At 45.5% G+C, this 18,581-nt stretch overlaps 1 protein-coding gene and 1 long non-coding RNA gene across 5 annotated transcripts in view; both read left to right on the top strand.

Moving 5' to 3' along the window:
* LOC308466025 overlaps window positions 1-18,581 on the top strand; it is a 118,563-nt gene that overhangs the window by 26,567 nt on the left and 73,415 nt on the right. The window lies entirely within an intron of this gene.
* The window catches only part of NF2 (NF2, moesin-ezrin-radixin like (MERLIN) tumor suppressor), a 96,057-nt gene that overhangs the window by 4,061 nt on the left and 73,415 nt on the right, over window positions 1-18,581 (top strand). For all 4 annotated transcript variants that reach the window (XM_080986353.1, XM_080986354.1, XM_080986356.1 and 1 more), the window contains one exon: window positions 18,179-18,304. In XM_080986353.1, coding sequence (XP_080842479.1) covers window positions 18,179-18,304 — 126 coding nt within the window. The remainder of the gene's footprint in view (window positions 1-18,178; window positions 18,305-18,581) is intronic.

Genomic DNA, 18,581 nt, shown 5'->3' with positions numbered 1-18,581 from the left:
GTTTGAGGTAGCTTTTTTGATACACAGGGGCCTGTATGCAGCAGTACATTGAAGGTCAGAGCCGCTTGGGCTGGCTGCTGCGTGGAGGTGCTGTTGCTGCTTATACCACATCTTGTGGGAAGGAACAGCCAGCAGGGGAGCATCCTTCCCAAGCAGGACGAGGTAGTGGCAGCAGCAGCAGCATTAGCGATAAGGTGACATGATAGAAGTTCACAAAATGATCCAGGGCACGGAAAGAATTGATAGAGAACAGTGTTTCTCCCTCTTACGTAACACTATAATTCACAGACATTCAATGAACCTGAATGTTGGAAGATTCAGATAAAAGAAAGGACTTGTTCACGCAGCGCAGAGTTGAAACTATGGAACTTGCTGCCACAGGTGGCAGTGACAGCCACTGACTTGGATGGCTTTAAAAGAGGATTGGATGAGTTATTGGAAGAAAAGGCTATCACTGGCTACTAGCTGTGATGGCTATGTCCTACCTCCGTGGTCGGAGGGAGTAATGCTTCTGAATACCAGTTGCTGGAAACTGCAGGAGGGGAGAGGGTTCTTGTGCTCGGGTTGTGTTACCAGACTTCCCATTGGAATATGGTTGGCCACTGAGAGAAGAGGATGCCTTTGGCCTGATCCAGCAGGTTCTTAGGTTCTTTTGAAGGTTGTTTAGTCAAGATGACAGTGACCCTGACCATACGATCTTATGCAGGCCTACTAGGAAGTAAGCCCCCTTTGAATTTAGTGGTACCGAATTCCCACATATGTCCAGGAACGCAGCTTGAATCATAGACGTATCTTCCCTTGTCCGTGGGATAATTTAGACTTTCTTACTAACATAAAAAGTACACTACTTTTCTCGCCAAAACAAGAGCCCAAAACATAACATGATAAATACAAGACAGGATATAAGCAGCCTTGTAAAGTACGCCACCCAATACCACACTTTTAAGAAATCTGTGTTTAGAGGCTGTGCTTTCCCAACCAAAGCACTCTACCCAAAAGCTCGCTTTGAAAATGGAATCACGCCTCAACCCCTTCTGTGGCGGTCCTGGTGAACAGCAGGCTTAAAACTCAAGGAAATGACATGGTTGTTATAATTATATCCATTACTGCTATTTTATATGGAAAGATGAAAAAGAATGCCATTATTTTCTGCAGTATAAATAAAGCAGGGATGGGAGATCTCAGGGGTGGGGGCCGAATATGGCCCTTCAGTTCTCTTTCTGGCCCAGGGAACTCTGCCTAGGCTATACCCCTCTGAGGCTACACCCCTCCTAGACCCTGCTACACAGCTTGAGTGTTTTTTTTCATAGCTGGGATGACCTTGAGCTCTGATTGTGCTTCTTGTTTGCCTGGATGGAGGAGTGTGCAAGTGTGTGTAGAAACTCGGCTGTTGCACAAAGCTGGAATTTACATTTGTTGCTCCACCCACTTTGCCTCTGGCCCCACCCACCAGTGACACGTGGTCCTTGGAAGGGTTGCCCCAAAGGGAATAATCCCTTGGCCCGAAAGGGGTTAACCGCCCCTGATGTAAAGGAACAGAAGGCTGAAGAAATCTGGAAGGCACAATCATTTGAGCTGTCAGAGTTCTGCCTCCTGTTTATTACCTTTTAAAAGCAAATAATTTCAGGCTTTCCCCAGGACAGAGTCCCCCCCCCCCTTCAAAGATCCACATCCATTTAGCTGTCCTTCTAAGTCTCTTCCAGCTCAGTGGTATCATGTTTGCCACGAAGTGACAAGTTCTGTACGCGGGTGAGGGTGCTCAGTTCAGATTTGTGTAATGGTGTTTTGAAGAATTTCTTCTCTTCCTGTGATTTTTCCGTTCCGAATTCTTACCCTGTGGAAGTGCCAACGCTGGTCCCAGCTGATTTCCTGACCTTAACACTCTTGACAGAGAGTGCTTTTGCAAGCCTTGAGTTAAAAGCGAGCTGGAAAGCTCTACAAGAAACCGTAATAGGGGACAGTTTTGAGCTGGCAAATACATCAGAGATTACCTTACAGTTTATTACTACTTCGGAGGCTGAAATGCAGAAATTGGTGAGCTTTCTTAGCTACCTAATTCCAGCGTTTAGGTCTGAAATTGGTTAGCTTTCTTAACAATCAGTAGATCACTGTTCATCAGAAATGTATTTATACTCGTTCTACAAGGAAGGCTTGTAGCTCAGTGGTAGAGCATCTGCCTTGCATCCAGAAGGTCCCAGGTTCAATCCCAGGTGGGGCTGGGAAAGACTCCCTGCCTGAAATCCTGCATAGTCGCTGCCAGTCAGGGTCGACAATACTGAGCTAGATGGACCAATGGCTTGACTCACAATATGGCACCATCCTGTGTTCCTCAGCATCCTGAGATTGTTATTTGATGAACTGGAAGAATAAAGATATGACATCCTTTAATCAATGGATTGACAATATGACATCACTTGCAACTTATGAATGGACTGCTTACAGGCACAAACGTTTGGATAAGCATGATAACATTTGGAATTAGTTTATACAGAATGTAGTAGGCTATTAACAGTTGCATAAGTATTAGGATAATAACACTATATCAGTTTATTTAAGAATGTATAGGAATATCTTATCTTCTTCTTCTTCTTTGGTGATCACTCGTAGCTGAGTAAGATTGTCTTCCATAAACATGGTTTTAAAAGTGAGTCCATAAGTGACTTTGGAGGCCAATTCTGGATCCACACGTCCTTCCACAGTGGGGACATAGGTTTCTAGACAGGAGTTGATCATGGTGAGGGTTTGCCAAGTGTGCCTTCCTCTTAGTGCGTTTCTCCCTTTCGTCCTGAGTTCGAGCGACTTCAAAACCCATGACACCTTTAGTAAAGGCAAGAGTATATTATATTGCATTTGTGTGTGTGTGAATTTCTTATATACATATTAGTTCACCCCCTCACTTTTCTTTCTTTTTTCTGTCACTTAAAAAAACCCAACCAACCAACCAACCAACCAACCAACCAGCACCCTGTGTTCCTAACCTACACATTCCCTGTGGTTCTGGGACACTTTGGAGAAGGGCTGTAGCTCAGGGGTAGAACAACTGCTTTGCATGCAGAAGGTCCCTGGCGACTCCAGGTAGAGTTAGGAATGTCTCCTGCCTGAAGCCCTGCAAAGCCGCTGTCAATTTTTGTAGAGAACGCTGCACTAGGTGGACCCAATGGCCTGACTCAGTATAAGGGAGCTTCCTGTGTTCCTATGGATGATTTAGCACAGCAGTTAACCAAAGGCATTTGTCTTCGGGTGGTTTCCAGGTTTCAAACGACTTCCATTGAAATCAGCCTGGAAGAGGAATAAAAGGGTGTGTTTGTGTGAGAGTGAGTTTATTCACTTCCCGATATCTTGTTTGCTGAACACTGTTTGCAGGAGGTGATGTCGTGTCAAACAAGTGCACTGACTTCAAAGTGCATTTCTATTGTCGCTTTTCTTATTGCACAGGATTCGGTTCTTCTAGGGAAGCAGGCTAGTTGCACAAGAGCTCCACAAATCCACTTGAATTTGCCCAACGTGAATTGGCTGGTAGGGGATTAAATCCTACCTGCACAATAGTAACAGTCTCAATGTGTCTTGAAAGTGTTCTGTGTTTAGGACCAGGAGAGAGAAAGCTGACTAAATGAGGGATTGCAAAAGGTGTTTCCAGTGCAAGCCCCAAAAGTTCACAGTGATCATCTTCTCATCTCTAGGCTTACATTGTAGAAGGTAGTGAGGACAGGTAACTTCTGTATTAAGGTAAAAAAAAGGTAAAGGACCCCTGGATGGTTAAGTCCAGTCAAAGGCGACCATGGGATTGTGGTGCTCATCTCGCTTTCAGGCCAAGGGAGCCAGTGTTTGTCCACACACAGCTTTCCGGGTCATGTGGCCAGTATGACAAAACTGCTTCTGGCACAACGGAACACTGTGATGAAAACCAGAGCGCACGGAAACACTGTTTACCTTCCCGCTGCAGCGGTACCTATTTATCTACTTGCACTGGCATGCTTTCGAACTGCTAGGTTGGCAGGAGCTGAGACAGAGCAACGGGAGCTCACCCCACTGTGGGGATTCGAACCGTTGACCTTCAGATTGGCAAGCCCAAGAGGCTCAGTGGTTTAGACCACAGCGCCACCCGTGTCTCCTACTTCTGTATTGTCTGTTCAACAATGGTTGAAGGATTTGGGGGTCAGGAAGATTATAAGTGATTCCTTAACTGTGATTCCTGCATTGCAGGGGGTTATTAATATTATTACTGTTATTTTTTAAATTTCTATACCACGCTTCATCGGAAGATCTCAGGGCGATTTGCAGCCTAAAAATATGGAATAAAACCACAAAGTACGTAATAAAAACAAGAACAAACCAAACCAATAACCCCCGTCACACAGACTAAATGACCCTCTCAGTCCCTTCCAACTCTACAATTCTATAAGTCTGCTGTGACACAGACAGACCGTCTTCATAATAAAGCTGGTGCCACTAAGGGCTGTATGCTTGGGGAGAACATGCGGTAGGTACCTCTGGCCTGTGGGCCCAGCACATGTCCTGGTTTGACCCGCGAGGTCCTTTTTCTCAGCAAAGTGTTCCCTAGGATTGGTGTCAAAGAAAATCAGCCTTGCCTCCCGAGGCTGTGAGGTATTTGGAGCAGGGACCCGAATGATGCTCAGAGCATGTGGGAAAAGGTCTCAAGCCATTCGTGGCTTTAAAGGTGGAGAAGAGCACCTTGGATTGAGCCTTGAAACTAGTTGGCAGCTCACGCAAATCACGTAGAGCCAGCAGCGCGATAAAATCAGATCACCCGGGCTCCCATCAGCATTCTGGCTGCATTATGTCTGGCAACGCATGGAAGTTTCCCAGAATTTTCCAAGGGCAGCCCCACATGGAGGTTAACATGAAATTGAGAGTCCTCAGTTGTGCAAGTGAATCTAGAAGCATATCTCAATTTAGACCTGTGTCGGCAATGACAGTGCCTCCAGCTGCAACTGGGTAGTGTGTGTGCGCGTATGTTTGCACAACGGATGGGGGGGGGGAGGCAGGTGTGTTTGTGTGTTACAATCTGCTTCCAATGCATAATCAGGGGTCAACAAACTTTTTCAGCAGGGGGCCGGTCCACTGTCCCTCAGACGGGGGGGGGGGGCAGACTATATTTTGAAGAGAAAAAAAATGAATGAATTCCTATGCCCTACAAATAACCCAGAGATGAATTTTAAATAAAAGGACACATTCTACTCATGTAAAAACACACTGATTCCCGGACCGTCCGCAGGCCGGATTTAGAAGGCTATTGGGCCGGATCCGGCCCCCAGGCCTTAGTTTGTCTACCCATGGCATAGATTGTCTTCTTTTTTTAAGGGGTGGGAGGATTTTACTCTGTTCAGGGCAAACTTGGAAGGGTCACTTGCCAGTAGCAGAGTTCCATTTATATTTCACATACCCCCTGTTTTGAAGAAGCTGCATTGGTTGCCCGTAACTTCATGATACGGTTAACTGCAAATACTGAAGAGGCAACTTTTTATCCTGGCCTTTGACGTTTGAGATCTACAGTGGTACCTCGGGTTACATACGCTTCAGGTTACAGACTCCGCTAACCCAGAAATAGTACCTCGGGTTAAGAACTTTACCTCAGGATGAGAACAGAAATTGTTCTCTGGCAGTGCGGCAGCAGCAGAGGCCCCATTAGCTAAAGTGGTGCTTCAGGTTAAGAACAGTTTCAGGTTAAGAATGGACCTCCGGAATGAATTAAGTACTTAACCCGAGGTACCACTGTATATTTCTAGGGCCCCCTCTATTTCTGTCACTTGTTTTAAACTGTTTCGTATTTTAAATTTTTTTAACCTATCCTGGGACCTTGGGTGAAGAGAGGTCAATACATTAAAATAATAACAATGATCTTAAAAAACAGGAGGAGGAGTCTAGCTGCAGTGTGGATCAGTCCCAAGGGCAGCCCCTGGTTGAGCACATTGCAGTAATCTATGCTTGAGGCCACCAATGCTTTTTTCCTATAACAGCCTCTCCTTTCACTCCCATGAAACATCTTAACAGTGCAGCTCCATTGAAATCTTTAGTAATCTGATTGGCCAACCTTTTGCGGGGGTTTGCGTCGCTTTGATTTCTGGATTTTATTTTTGTTGGGCGGCCTTAATTTGAAGTTAACTGCTTTTAAAAACCATATCTGTTTATTTTTTAATTTTTTAATTTTTATAAAAAAAATTTTTATTTATACAACAAGAAAAACAAACAAAAAACACAAATACCGAATTACACACAAATTACAAAAATAACCATAGACACTTAATATTCTTAGCAAACAATAAAACATCTATTGGTCTTATTCCATACTTCAAATTCATATTACTTATTGCCAATACACTTTTTTTTTCATAATTAAACTTATTCTCATTAAATCTAATTTCTTATATCTACCTTGCAACTATTACTGAAGTTCCTCGAATGCTGCAACAGAATTTAAACTACTATATTTATTTTTCAGATATTCTTTAAAAACCTCCCATTTAGAAACAATTACAAAATGAAAATAGAGAGTTGAAAAGGGAATGTGATAAGATAAGGAAAGAAACAGCAGATCTGAAAGCACAGCAAGATTCAACTTTGGACTCTATTGCGATGTTGCAAATGCAGAGAAGGGAGAATACCCTAAGATTCATAGGACTAACAGAGGATGCAGAGGAAATAATTGAGAAAAAAATCTCAAAAGAGCTAGCAGCTTGGTTAGACCTAGAAGAAGCAGAAGATCAAACTGGATTTCTTCCCGGACGATTTATGCAATCCAATATTAGATGTGTGATTAATGTATTAGTATATTTGGATATTAAAATTGATAAACCAGCAGCTATTATGTTGGTGGATGCTGAAAAAGCTTTTGATAATGTGTCCTGGAAGTTTATGAAAAAATTAATGGAAGAAATTAGACTGGGAGAAAATATTTGTAAAGGAATAAATGCCATCTATTCGGAACAATATGCAAAATTGATCATCAATGGAAGAATTACTGAGGAGTGCAAAATAAACAAGTGAACCAGACAGGGCTGCCCACTGTCACCACTGATATTTATCTTGGTGATGGAAGTCTTGAACAATCAGATAAGAAGGGATCAGCTTGTTAAAGGCATCACTCTGGGAAACAAAACATATAAAATTAAAGCCTTCGCGGACGATCTACTTGTTATGACTGAAAACCCTAAAGAAAGTCTGAAAAGAGTGCTGGAATTGATTAAAGAATTTGTAGAAGTGGCAGGCTTCAAGCTGAATATAACAAAAACAAAAATGCTTGTTAAAAATGTAACCACAGAAGAAAAGGACGATTTAGAAAAAATATTGGGCCTGAAAATCTCCTCAAAAGCGAAATACCTGGGTATTTGGATCACCCCCAAGAACATAAACTTATTTCAGGATGAGTTGGTTAAAACTTGGTTAGAGATTAGAAAAAACTTTGTAACCTGGAGTAAACTAAAATTAACATTTCTGGGTAGGATTTCCATTATAAAGATGAATGTACTTCCAAAATTAATCTTTTTAATACTGGGCGAAGCAGGTTGTCTCAAGATATGGCAAAGAGAAATTTCCAAATTCCTGTGGGAAGGGAAGAAACCTAGGATTAAACACCTGATCTTAATAGACATAAAAGAGAGAGGAGGCTTTTCTCTACCCGACCTAAAACTTTACTATGAGGCAGCATGTTTCACCTGGCTAAAAGATTGGTGCACGTTGCAGGATTCGGACCTCCTCGACCTGGAAGGTTTTGACAACCGTTGGGGATGGCACGCCTACCTAATATATGGAAAAGCGAAAATTCATAAAAACTTTACCAACCATATAATAAGAAAGTCACTCTTTGCTGTATGGGAAAAATATAAAGACCTGATGGAGCCTAAAGTCCCGTGGTGGACTTCTCCAGTAGAAGCCATAGCAGTAAAACGGAAAAATACTCAGGAAAGCTGGCCAACATATAAAATACTTCTAAAAAATGAAGATAACCAAATAAAATTAAAAAACTTTGAGGAAATAAGAGACCATATTTCAGAATGGTTCCAATACCATCAGTTATTTGAAAAATTTAAATCTGACAAACAAAAGGGGTTCTCAACAGAAATTTCCCGATTCGAATCTGATCTAAATTCTAAAAGAAAAACTCTTTCCAAAACTTACCGACTCCTCCTTGAGTCAAGGAGGAGGAGGTAACAGTGGCAATGGTGAGGTGGTCCCAGGATTTTGGCCACTCAATAACCATGGCCCAATGGGAAAATTTATGGAAGATCAATTGGAAATTCACAAATTGTTACACGATTAGAGAGAACTTTCAAAAAATGCAACATCGATGGTCTCTAACACCATGGAAGCTTTCAAAAATGTATAAAAATGTATCAAGTAATTGTTGGAGATGTGGAGACTCAGGAACATTCTACCATATGTGGTGGATATGTACGAAAATACAGGTATTCTGGGAGAGTATACATGCAGAACTGCAAAAAATGCTAAAGATCTCTTTCAATAAAAAACCAGAGGCCTACCTCCTGGGAATAACAGATTTGGATATTCCACAAAAGAGGAAGGGTATCTTTTTACATGCAACGGCGGCAGCAAGAGTTTTGATCGCAGCAAAATGGAAGAGTGATGAAATCCCCTCTATTCAAGATTGGATCCAAAAGCTGACAGAATATGCTGAATTAGATGGTTTATCATAAAAAATAAAAAATAAATCAAAACAGGAATTTGTTTCTAAAACCATATCTGTTTAAAATGTTTTCTTTCTGTCTATTGTAAGCCACATTGCGGGGCTTCACGGTGGAAAACTAGCCTTAAGAAAAAAGAGAGAAAAAGGTAATTATCTGTTGAACAGACCCCAGTTTCTGGTGTGGATCAGAGCCAGGGATTAGACTTTCCCCTCTTTTACTGTCACAATAAATTTCTTCCCGCTGAATTAAAAAAAGAATAAGTAGGCTATAGATATCAACAGATCCCGTCTGTTTGTTTATTGAAAAGTCAGAAGCTGTCAGGATGTTTTAACCCAGTTCAATCATCATTGGAAAAACAGCTGGCGATCTGGCAAGGCTCTCATGTTGCCTGTTTAAGTTGTGATGTTGGATAAATACCCAGGGTTAAAAATAGCTGTCTTCTCTCCTCCTGGACACTTTCCTTAGTATGACCTCCCTTTCCACGCTGCTGCTACCAGGATCTGGCCCTCTACTGTTCTGCCCTTAATCTATCTGTCTGCACCTCGCTTCTGCTCCGACAGAGAGGGCCAGTCAAGTGCGCTTCTGTAGCTGTACCTTGCCATGTCTGCTATCTCCTTAGAGGTTGCACAGAAATAGCTTTTAATTAAAAAGTCGTTATCAAGTTGTCGTGCAGCATAAGTAAATAAAAATAGCTTTTTTTATGGCTTCTGCTTGCAGCATAGTTAAGTGGCTCTTTAAGGGGTTGTGGGTTTTTTGTGACATCTGTTTGTTGAAGAGGGAAATGAGAGGAGCTCTCCTGATTTTCAAGCTCTCAGTGTCTCTGAAATATTATGGGTTTTCTTCTGTGGCTGCTGACCTAGCTCCTGCTGCTGATGTGTGATACCGTTATTGAGGACTTGTCATACCCCATTATTTATCTGTTGCTTCGGATGCCAATCTCTTGGAAGGTGTCTTGTAAAATGCTCCGGTATCTTTTCTAAACCCTTTTCATTGCCAATTGAGTAATTCTAGAGATGCCACGGTCAGCCACAGCTGGGCACAGGATGATGACAACGTAAGAGCATCAGAAGACCTGCTGGATCAGGCCAGTGGCCCATCTTGTCCAGCACCCTGTTCTCATAGTGGCTGACCAGGTGTCTGTGTGAAACCTGTAAGCAGGATTTGAGCACATGGGTGCTCCCCCCGTCCTATAGTTTCCAGCAACTGGGATTCAGAAGTATTTCTCCTTCTGTTGAGGCAAAGTGTACCTTGGAAGTTGAATGGAATCCGTTCCGGAAGTCTGTTCGACTTCCAAAACGTTCAGAAACCAAGGCATGGCTTCCAATTGACTGCAGGAAGTTCCTGCAGCCAATTGGAAGCTGCGGAAGCCCCGTCGGACGTTCGGGATCCAAAGAACGTCCGCAAACCGGAACACTCACTTCTGGGTTTGTGGAGTTTGGAAGCCAAAATGTCCGAGTATCAAGGTGTTTGCGATCCAAGGTACCACTGTAGTACACCTCTATACGCCAGTTGCTGGCATTGCAAGTGGGGAGAGAGTGCTTTTGCGCTCAGGTCCTGCTCGCAGGCTTGCAATAGGCATCTTGTTGGCCACTGCGAGAACATGATGCCGTCCCAGAAGGGCCTTTGGCCAAATCCAATAGGGCTCTTCTGAAGTTTTCCCATGACCCTGAGCTCTTCCAAATAATTTGGAGCCACATCCATACTGGATCCCACTCTGCAACCTTGGCTCATCATGCCGTCCTGACTTCATCTCTATCCACAAGTGGGCTCCTCTCTCCTAACATTTGCCATAACTTCATAGCGGGCCGTAATTGCCTGAGGAGCGGCAGTGCGGCGCTTGTAGCAAGGACACTGTCCCCATATTAAATTGCATTATCGGAGTGACGCTTTGGCTGCCTGCCAGGTGCAAATGACTCCTGTTGCAGGTTAATAAATAATGTACACCCTGTTAATAGATTTCCGCTCCCCCTTCCCCAAACTCTTGACATCTTGGCTGGAGAACAAGAAGAGGCCTCCCTTCTCCCATCGTCGACTGGTTGCTGAGTTTTAAGTGCTTACTCCTGTTTACTTTTAGAAAAACGACAACCAGGAGATGCTGATGAATTGCAGGCGCTCTACACTTAGTTGAGATCATAAATCCCAGCCCTGCAAAATAACCGGCTTGCGGCACTTAGCCCTCTTTATAACCGGAGTTTATCCACGTATTCCGGCAAGACTTGCAAATATATCTAACAAACCATGTTAAGATAAAGCTAATGGAATATGACAGGACCACCTAGGAGAGAGCATTCATTCTCAAGCTGCTGGCTCAATTTGGGGTGTCTCGAGGCGGAGGGAGAGAGAGAGTGGGCCCCCCCCCCCCGCCAAGCCCCATTACCCCCAGACGAAAGCCGGGCCATTGCAGCCCTTGCTTTTTATAAATTATGGCTCTGCCTCTAATGCAGTTTTTATTTTGAGGATATAGCTTTATTATATCATTCTGGCCACCACTCCGGATGATGGTGGGGAAAGAGCTGTGATGAGGAGCCTTGCTTTTCTTTCAGTTGGTGGTGACCTTCATCAGATGCGTATGCTAAATTTCACAGCCGCAGTGAGCAAGAATAGTGGAGTGGATTGTTAGGAATTCAGGAAGTTGCTTTATACAGTGGTACCTCGGGTTAAGTACTTAATTCGTTCCGGAGGTCCGTTCTTAACCCGAAACTGTTCTTAACCTGAAGTACCACTTTAGCTAATGGGGCCTCCTGCTGCTGTACCGCCGGAGCACGATTTCTGTTCTCATCCTGAAGCAAAGTTCTTAACTCGAGGTACTATTTCTGGGTTAGCGGAGTCTGTAACCTGAAGCATATGTAACCCGAAGTACCACTGTACTGAGTCAGACTATTGGTCCATCTGGATCAGCCTTGTCTACACTGACTGGCAGCAGCTCCCTGGTCAGAGGTCTTTCCCAGCCTTACCTGGAGATGCCGTCGGGAATTGAACCTGGAACATTCTGCATGCAAAGCCACTGAGCTACCACCGGTGTTAGAAACTCAGATATATGAGCTAGGATTTAAACTAGGCTTACAGTTGCCAAAACAGAATGGCTCATTGCCATTTTGGGGCCACACAGCTTGGAATTTTTATTTTTCAATTTGACTTTTCGGTTCCTGAAATTCATTCTGATTGGGCAGATAAAATATAATAGAATTCTACAGGATGTGTTGCTGTTGTGTGAAAATAGTCAAGATCCAAGGAATCCCAGGCAAGCACCTCCAGATTGTATAGGCATCAGACGCCATCCTGGCACCTGGGCATCTTCACTTGATCACAAGTGGTTGATAGCCAGGTGCAAAATACACCTGGCGCCTGCCAAATTTCGAACAATCACTACCACCCTTCCCATAAAATAAAGATTCTAGTCCTTATGGGTTTAAACTGAGTTATATAGGAAGCTGCTTTATACTGAGTCAGATCATTGGTCCATGTAGCTCCGTATGGTCTACACTGACTGGCAGCGGCTCCCCAGGATTTCAGGCAGGGGTATCTACTGGAGATAACAGGGGTTGAACCTGGAACCTTTTGTGCCCAAAGCAAGTGTTCTGCCATTGAGCTACGGCCCTTCCTGGTTTCCAAATGTTGATTGGAGGGTGCCAAGTCTGCTTTGACTTAGTGAGCACAAGGAACAGGAATGGTTTGAAACAAAACCCCACACAGGGCTTAAGGGCAGGAGATATGATTGATGGTAAAAAGGACTGTATTTTGATTGCTGTGAATGTCCAGCTAGCGTGTTTGCTGTGGGTTTCCAGGTACTGACGTGATCACTGCCTATACTGTGTGCTCAAATGGTGCCCCCAAAAAGTTTCGGGTCACGTCCACACCGTGGCTTTAATGCACATGGTTTCCCTCAAAGAATTCTAGGCTGTAGAATTCCTAGAGCTACAATTCCCAGCAACCCTTAGCAAACTACAGTGCCCAGAATTCTTTGGGCGAAATGATGCGCTTTGAGTGTGCTTTAAAGGTACAGTTCGTACACAGCTTGAATGTAGACGTAAAAGTTATCAGAATAAACACCTGAGGCTGCTCAAATGCCACACAATGCATGGTTTCTTCCAAATAATCCTAGTAAACTGTAGTTTCCCATCGCAGAGCTACAATTCCCAGCACCCTTAGTAGACAACAGTTCCCAAGATACTTTGGGGAAAAGCCACACGCTTCAAATGTACAGTTCAGCTTCTCCGAATTGGTTTTTAGCATCCAAGCGAAGGACTCCTACCATATGGAATGAGCAAAGGAGTGCCAGTAAAGTTTGATCTTAGTTAAGCTAATTTGCGGAAAGACGCCAAATGCAGATTCGTTGTTGAGCCAGTTGCTATGCGCAGGTCCGTCTCAGAGTCTATGGCTCTCCCAGCAGCCGTTAAATTGGTGTTACGGCACTTGTGAGTCAAGGCATAAAAACCTAATAGCACCAGCAGCCATCAAAGTGCCCGTTTATGTGTGCGGGGCCAAACTGCCACTGCAGGGCAGAGTAGGGCGGAAGGCTCATTGCCATAAAATGTCGGCGATCAATATCTTAAAACCACACTTAGAAATCATCCAAATCTCTCTCTCTCTCTCTCTCTCTCTCTCTCTCTCTCTCTGTGTGTGTGTGTGTGTCCCCGCTCCCACATCCTTGTCCTATGCGCTAAACGCGATGCCTGAAAATGGTCCAAGAACTTCCCTGTTGGCTTTGTGCGGGCTTACATAACACCCCACATCATTTGCAGTCTGCAGACAGGCTGCCGCTTCCGGGAGGGAGGGCTTCTGCATCGTTTGTAGTCTAAAGCGCGGCTGGAGTTTGAAAACACCAATTCCACAGGGTGCAGACCCTGCATCTGTGGATGAAAGCCTCTTTTCCTTGGCAAGCCCCTCCTTTCGCCGCTACTTTCCACTCCAGTGAATGGACAGGTCGCTTTGCCACGTGGACTCCATGGCTCTCATTTCACCGTTCTGTCTTGGCAATATCCATTTGTAAATCCAGTTATTCTGTTTGCTTGTCTTTCCGTTGCATTTCCCCTCTTCACCTCCAACTGCATTCCTCTCCTGATGCTCGTTTGTGGATGCTCCACTGTCAGAGGCAGCAATGATTCTGTTCGTTGTTGGAGACCACAGAAGGTGCTCTTGTGCTTGGGTCCTGCTTACCTTTTTCTCCCACAGGCATTTGGCTGCCCCTGTGAGAACAGGATGCTAGGTAGGGTGAGCCATTGGCCTCATCCACCAGGGCTCTTATGATACTCTCATATTTTTGAGCTCAAGGCCATTGGTGACCCCAAATGCCAGCAAACCCAGGGGTGAAGGAAGGCTAACCAGCACCCGGTGTGGGGTGCTGGGGGTGGGGCAAACCGCCCGACAGCGCATGCGCTACTGTGTACTGTGCATGCACGTGCACAGTATGTAGTGGTGCCGCACATGCACCCCGCAGCGGTTTGCTGATGGCGCCACTCAAGCGCCGTATGGACGGCGGTGGGATCCCGCCGCCACTGCTGCAACCACGAGCGGCAGATCCTTCGCACGTGGCTGTGGCGGCACAATGGTGGCGGAGCGAGCCCCCTGCAGGGTGCCTTGTCACCCCCTCAGAGATGGCACCTGGAGCGGACCGCCCCCCACCTCCCTCCGCCACTGAGCAAACCAACATGTCCACAAGCCATTATTCATACTCCCCTCCCCCTGGCGTCGTAGGCAGCGCTGACCCACATGGTGGCTGCTTCACAGGGCTGGTATTCCCATCTCTCGGTCTTAATTTGTCCAGTTTTGTTTCTCTTGTAATCACTAAGTGAAGCTAAACACTTTGAAATGGCCGAGCTCGACTCATCCTGTGCTTGCAGCTGGCATCCATTCATTGTTGGTAATGAACAACCTCTCCACCCCGAACGTATGAAATGGAATATTTCCCACCAGAAAATAAGGCACCGGGGGGGGGGGGGATTCACATCAGTGGTACTGGAAATAATTTTGGCGCCGGGGTGGGGGGTGCAAGGCAAAATGAATTAGGATTAAAACCTCTTTTTGATGCAGTGGGGAGCAGTAGCCACAAGTGGGCAGTGTGGAATAACAGCTGGAGGAGGGAGAGCAGCTGGAGCAGAGCTGTTGTGCCATGTGTGAGGATTAATATTGAATGCTATGCCGGTGATCCTAAGACTTGAGAGATACTGACAAGGTGGGAGGGAGGCCCCCCTGCCTTAATGCTTCAGAAGAGCAGCCATATGTCTCTCCCTGCAATTTTATCGATTCCCAGAGGTAGAAAAGCACCAAGATCTCGCTCGCTTTATTTCCTACTGGTGTACCATTTTTTTAAAAACAAGCCAAAGCTTTCTTTTTATACTGTTGATATGCAGCCATTTGAAAGACCACCTCTTTTTTGACTGCTCCAATTTCCCTTACTTTTACTCCAGGTGAATTTCTCTGCTCCCTACTAACCCAAAGTGAACGTGTGGGTTTGCTTTATTGCAATACCTCCCCTTGTTAACCCGGCAGCTGGGGCTGCTGCAGTCGAGACTTTTCTTTTGGGGACCCTGCAGTCTTTTCCTTGAAAGGCCTTTTCCTGATGAGGGCCGCACTCACTTGGCGCTGACCTGTTGTGGGGGCCGAGGGCACTTCTTCATACAGAGCATGGTTAAAGTATGGAACGTGCTGCCGCAGGAGGCGGTGATGACTGCCCGCCGACCAAGATGGCTTTAAAAGAGAATTAGACAAATTCATGACAAATTTATCAGCTTGGCCTCCACAGTTGGAGGCAGCAATGCTTCTGAATACTAGTTGCTAGAAACCGCAGGAGGGGAGAGAGCTCTTGTGCTGTAGTCCTGCTTTTGGGCTTCCCATTGGAGTATCTGGTTGGCCACTGTGAGAGCAGGATGCTGGACCAGATGGGCCACAGGCCTGATCAAGCAGGGCTCTTTTTAGGTCTCCATTGGCGGATGTCGAGGCATCTGATTTCTGGCCCTTGACATCCTTCTCCCTCCCTCCTCACCCAGTAGACTGATGAGGAAGAGATGGAAGACTCTTTCCAGACGTCTCAAGGAAGTGTTTATGAAATTAGGCCAAGGGGTGCATGTGGTCTTAGGTCTGTAGCTCCTCCCCTAACTACTGTAAGGGTAGCCTGGGTATGGGAGGCTGAACTCAGTCCTGCCTAGATGTATGTCAGTATAATACAGTCGTACCTTGGAAGTCGAACGGAATCCATTCCAGAAGTCCATTTGACTTCCAAAACCTTCGGAAACCAAAGCGTGGCTTCTGGAAGCTCCTTCAGCCAATTGGAAGCCGTGGAAGCCCCGTCGGACTTTCGGCTTCCAAAAGAATGTTCGAAATCTGGAGCACTCACTTTCGGTTTTCGATCGTTCAGGAGCCAGAACGTTTGACTCCCAAGGCGTTCAGGAGCCGAGGTATGACTGTAATAGGTTTTCAAGGAAGTCTGTATCTTCCCTTCATAAGAATATAAGAAGAGCCCTGCTGGGTCAAGCCAAAGGCCTGGCCCATGCAGCATCTTCCTCTCCCAAACCAGACCACCTTTGGTCAACCAGATGTCTAGATGGGAAGCCCACAAATAGGCCCTGAACAGAACAGCACTCCCTCCCCATTTGTGATTCTCAGCAACTGATACTCAGAGGGATGCTACCACTGACAGCGGAGGGAGACCATAACATAGAGCCAGGGTGGTGTAGTGGTTAGTGTGTTGGACTAGGACCTGGGAGACCAGGGTTCAAGTCCTCAGTCGGCCATGAAGCTCACTGGGTGATGTTGGGGCCAGTCGCTCACTCTCAGCCTAAACTAGCTCAAAGGGCTGTTGTGGGGATTAAATGAGGAGGGGTGGGTGGGGAAACCATATATGACACTTTGAGCTCCTTGGAGTTGGGATATAAATGCAATAAAATACGTAGAGCCCTACTGGACGAAACGTGGGGCATCTTTTCCAGATATCCTGGACCCAATCATACATAACAAAACCAGTCCCTGCGTATGAAAGTCATCTGTCTCTGCTCCTTTCTAATACTTCCCTTTTGTTACCTGCTTTCCCATAACCACAGCATTAAAAAGCCCATGCTTTAATGCCTCCTCTCCAACTGCTTAATTGAAGAATAATGCATATACGGGAAGGGAACGCAACTGCTACTCTAAAGAGAGAGTGAAAGCTTAATCCTCAGGGTAACTGCCTGATCAGGTTGCTTTAGCTGTCTCCATATTTCTATGAGCATTGCTCTGCTTACATAACCCATCTCCTTCTCCCTTGCTGCCCTGCATGCTCAAAATGTCTTCCCAAACACCTACAATGTGCCACTTCCATTCAGTGGAAGATGTGCAAAGTTAACCCGGTAGAAAGCACACAGGGATCCCAATGAGTATACATATCCTTATGAAATGGGATGCATGATTTACAGCCTTAAATATAAATTTGCTGCTGCAACAGTGCACGGAGACTAACCGATTGCTACCCTGCAGAAGAGCAACTAAATTTTGAGATGTGTACGCCACTGGTTATTCTTTTACCCCCCCCCCCCTTTTGAGTGAAGCATTCAATTTGTTAGTGAATTCCATAGTTGTTGCGGTTCTTATTGAATTTTTTTACTAGCAAGTCCCAGAGTGGGTTACAATAATTTAAAATACAGAATTGAAAACAGTCAAAACCAATTAGTCAGAGGGATAGGGTAGGCTATGGAAACACACATCTCAGAGGTCAAAAGCTGGGGTAAAGAGGGGCATCTTCAGCATTTGCTGAAAGTTGTGTAGGGAAGGTTCTAGATGCACCTCTGCTGGGAGTTCCACAACTTAGGGGTTGCCACAGAGAAGGCCCTCTCCTAGGTCACTCCCTGCTCCCCCTGAACTTCTGAGGGTTGCATAAGTACATAAGAAGAGGCTTCTGGATCAGGGCAATGGCCTATCAAGTCCAGCATCCACAGTGGCCACCGAGATTCCTCTTCCGGGGAACCCTCAAGGAGGACCTGAGGCCAAGAGCCCTCTCCCCTCTGGTGGTTTCCAGCAATTGAAAAGCATTGCTTCCTCCTCCAACCATGGAGACAGAGCATAGCCATCATGGCTAGGAGCCATTGATTGCCTTCTCCATGGATTTGCAGTTGTTCTGCTCCTTGTTGCAGCTGTCCTGTGGAGCAGTGTATGAGTCACCCAAGAGATTGTCAGCTGCAACGTCCTTGATGGCAGGAGCATTTGCCCACCAGACAGGAACCCAGTTGGAAACCCCTAAATCAGAGATGGGGAACCTGCAGCCTTCCAGATGTTGTTTGATCCCCAACTCCCATAATCTCCAATTGTTGGCCGTGTTGCCTGGGGCTGGTGGGCGTTAGTTTCCACAACAACTGGAGGACTCAAAGGTCCCTGCTTTAAATGTTACAGAACAAGCAAGCCCTGTGTTGCTTTTGTTCTTCTCCCATGGAGGTCTTATTTCTGCTTTTTCCAGTCTGGCGGTGGCGATGGACACGACCACACGTCGTCCAAAGCGAACTTGTGTCTGGGAGCAGGCGGCTTTTAACTTTTGTTTCCCTTTTCCTCAGGTCAAGTGGAAAGGGAAGGACCTGTTTGACCTGGTGTGCAGGACACTGGGACTCCGCGAAACGTGGTTCTTTGGCCTGCAATACATGATCAAAGACACAATGGCGTGGCTCAAGATGGATAAGAAGGTAAGGACGGAACGTTCTTGTGGACATTTCACGGATCTGAATGTTGGAAGGTTCAGGGCAGAGAAAAGGAAGGAATTCTTCCTGCAACGCACAGTTAAACTAAGGAACTCGCTGCTACAGGGAGCAGTGATGGCCACCAACTTGGATGGCTTCAAAAGAGGATTAGACACATTCATGGAGGAGAAGACAATCAATGGCTATTTGCCAGGATGGCTGTGTTCTGCCTCTACAGTTGCAGAGGCAACAGTGATGATGATGATGATGATGATGATGATAA

Source organism: Podarcis pityusensis (genome assembly GCF_964106645.2).
Source record: "Podarcis pityusensis genome assembly, chromosome: 16".
In the NCBI taxonomy this organism is placed as follows: domain Eukaryota; kingdom Metazoa; phylum Chordata; class Lepidosauria; order Squamata; family Lacertidae; genus Podarcis; species Podarcis pityusensis.
Note: the sequence above shows the minus strand (reverse complement) of the source record. Positions and strands in the feature narration are given on the sequence as shown.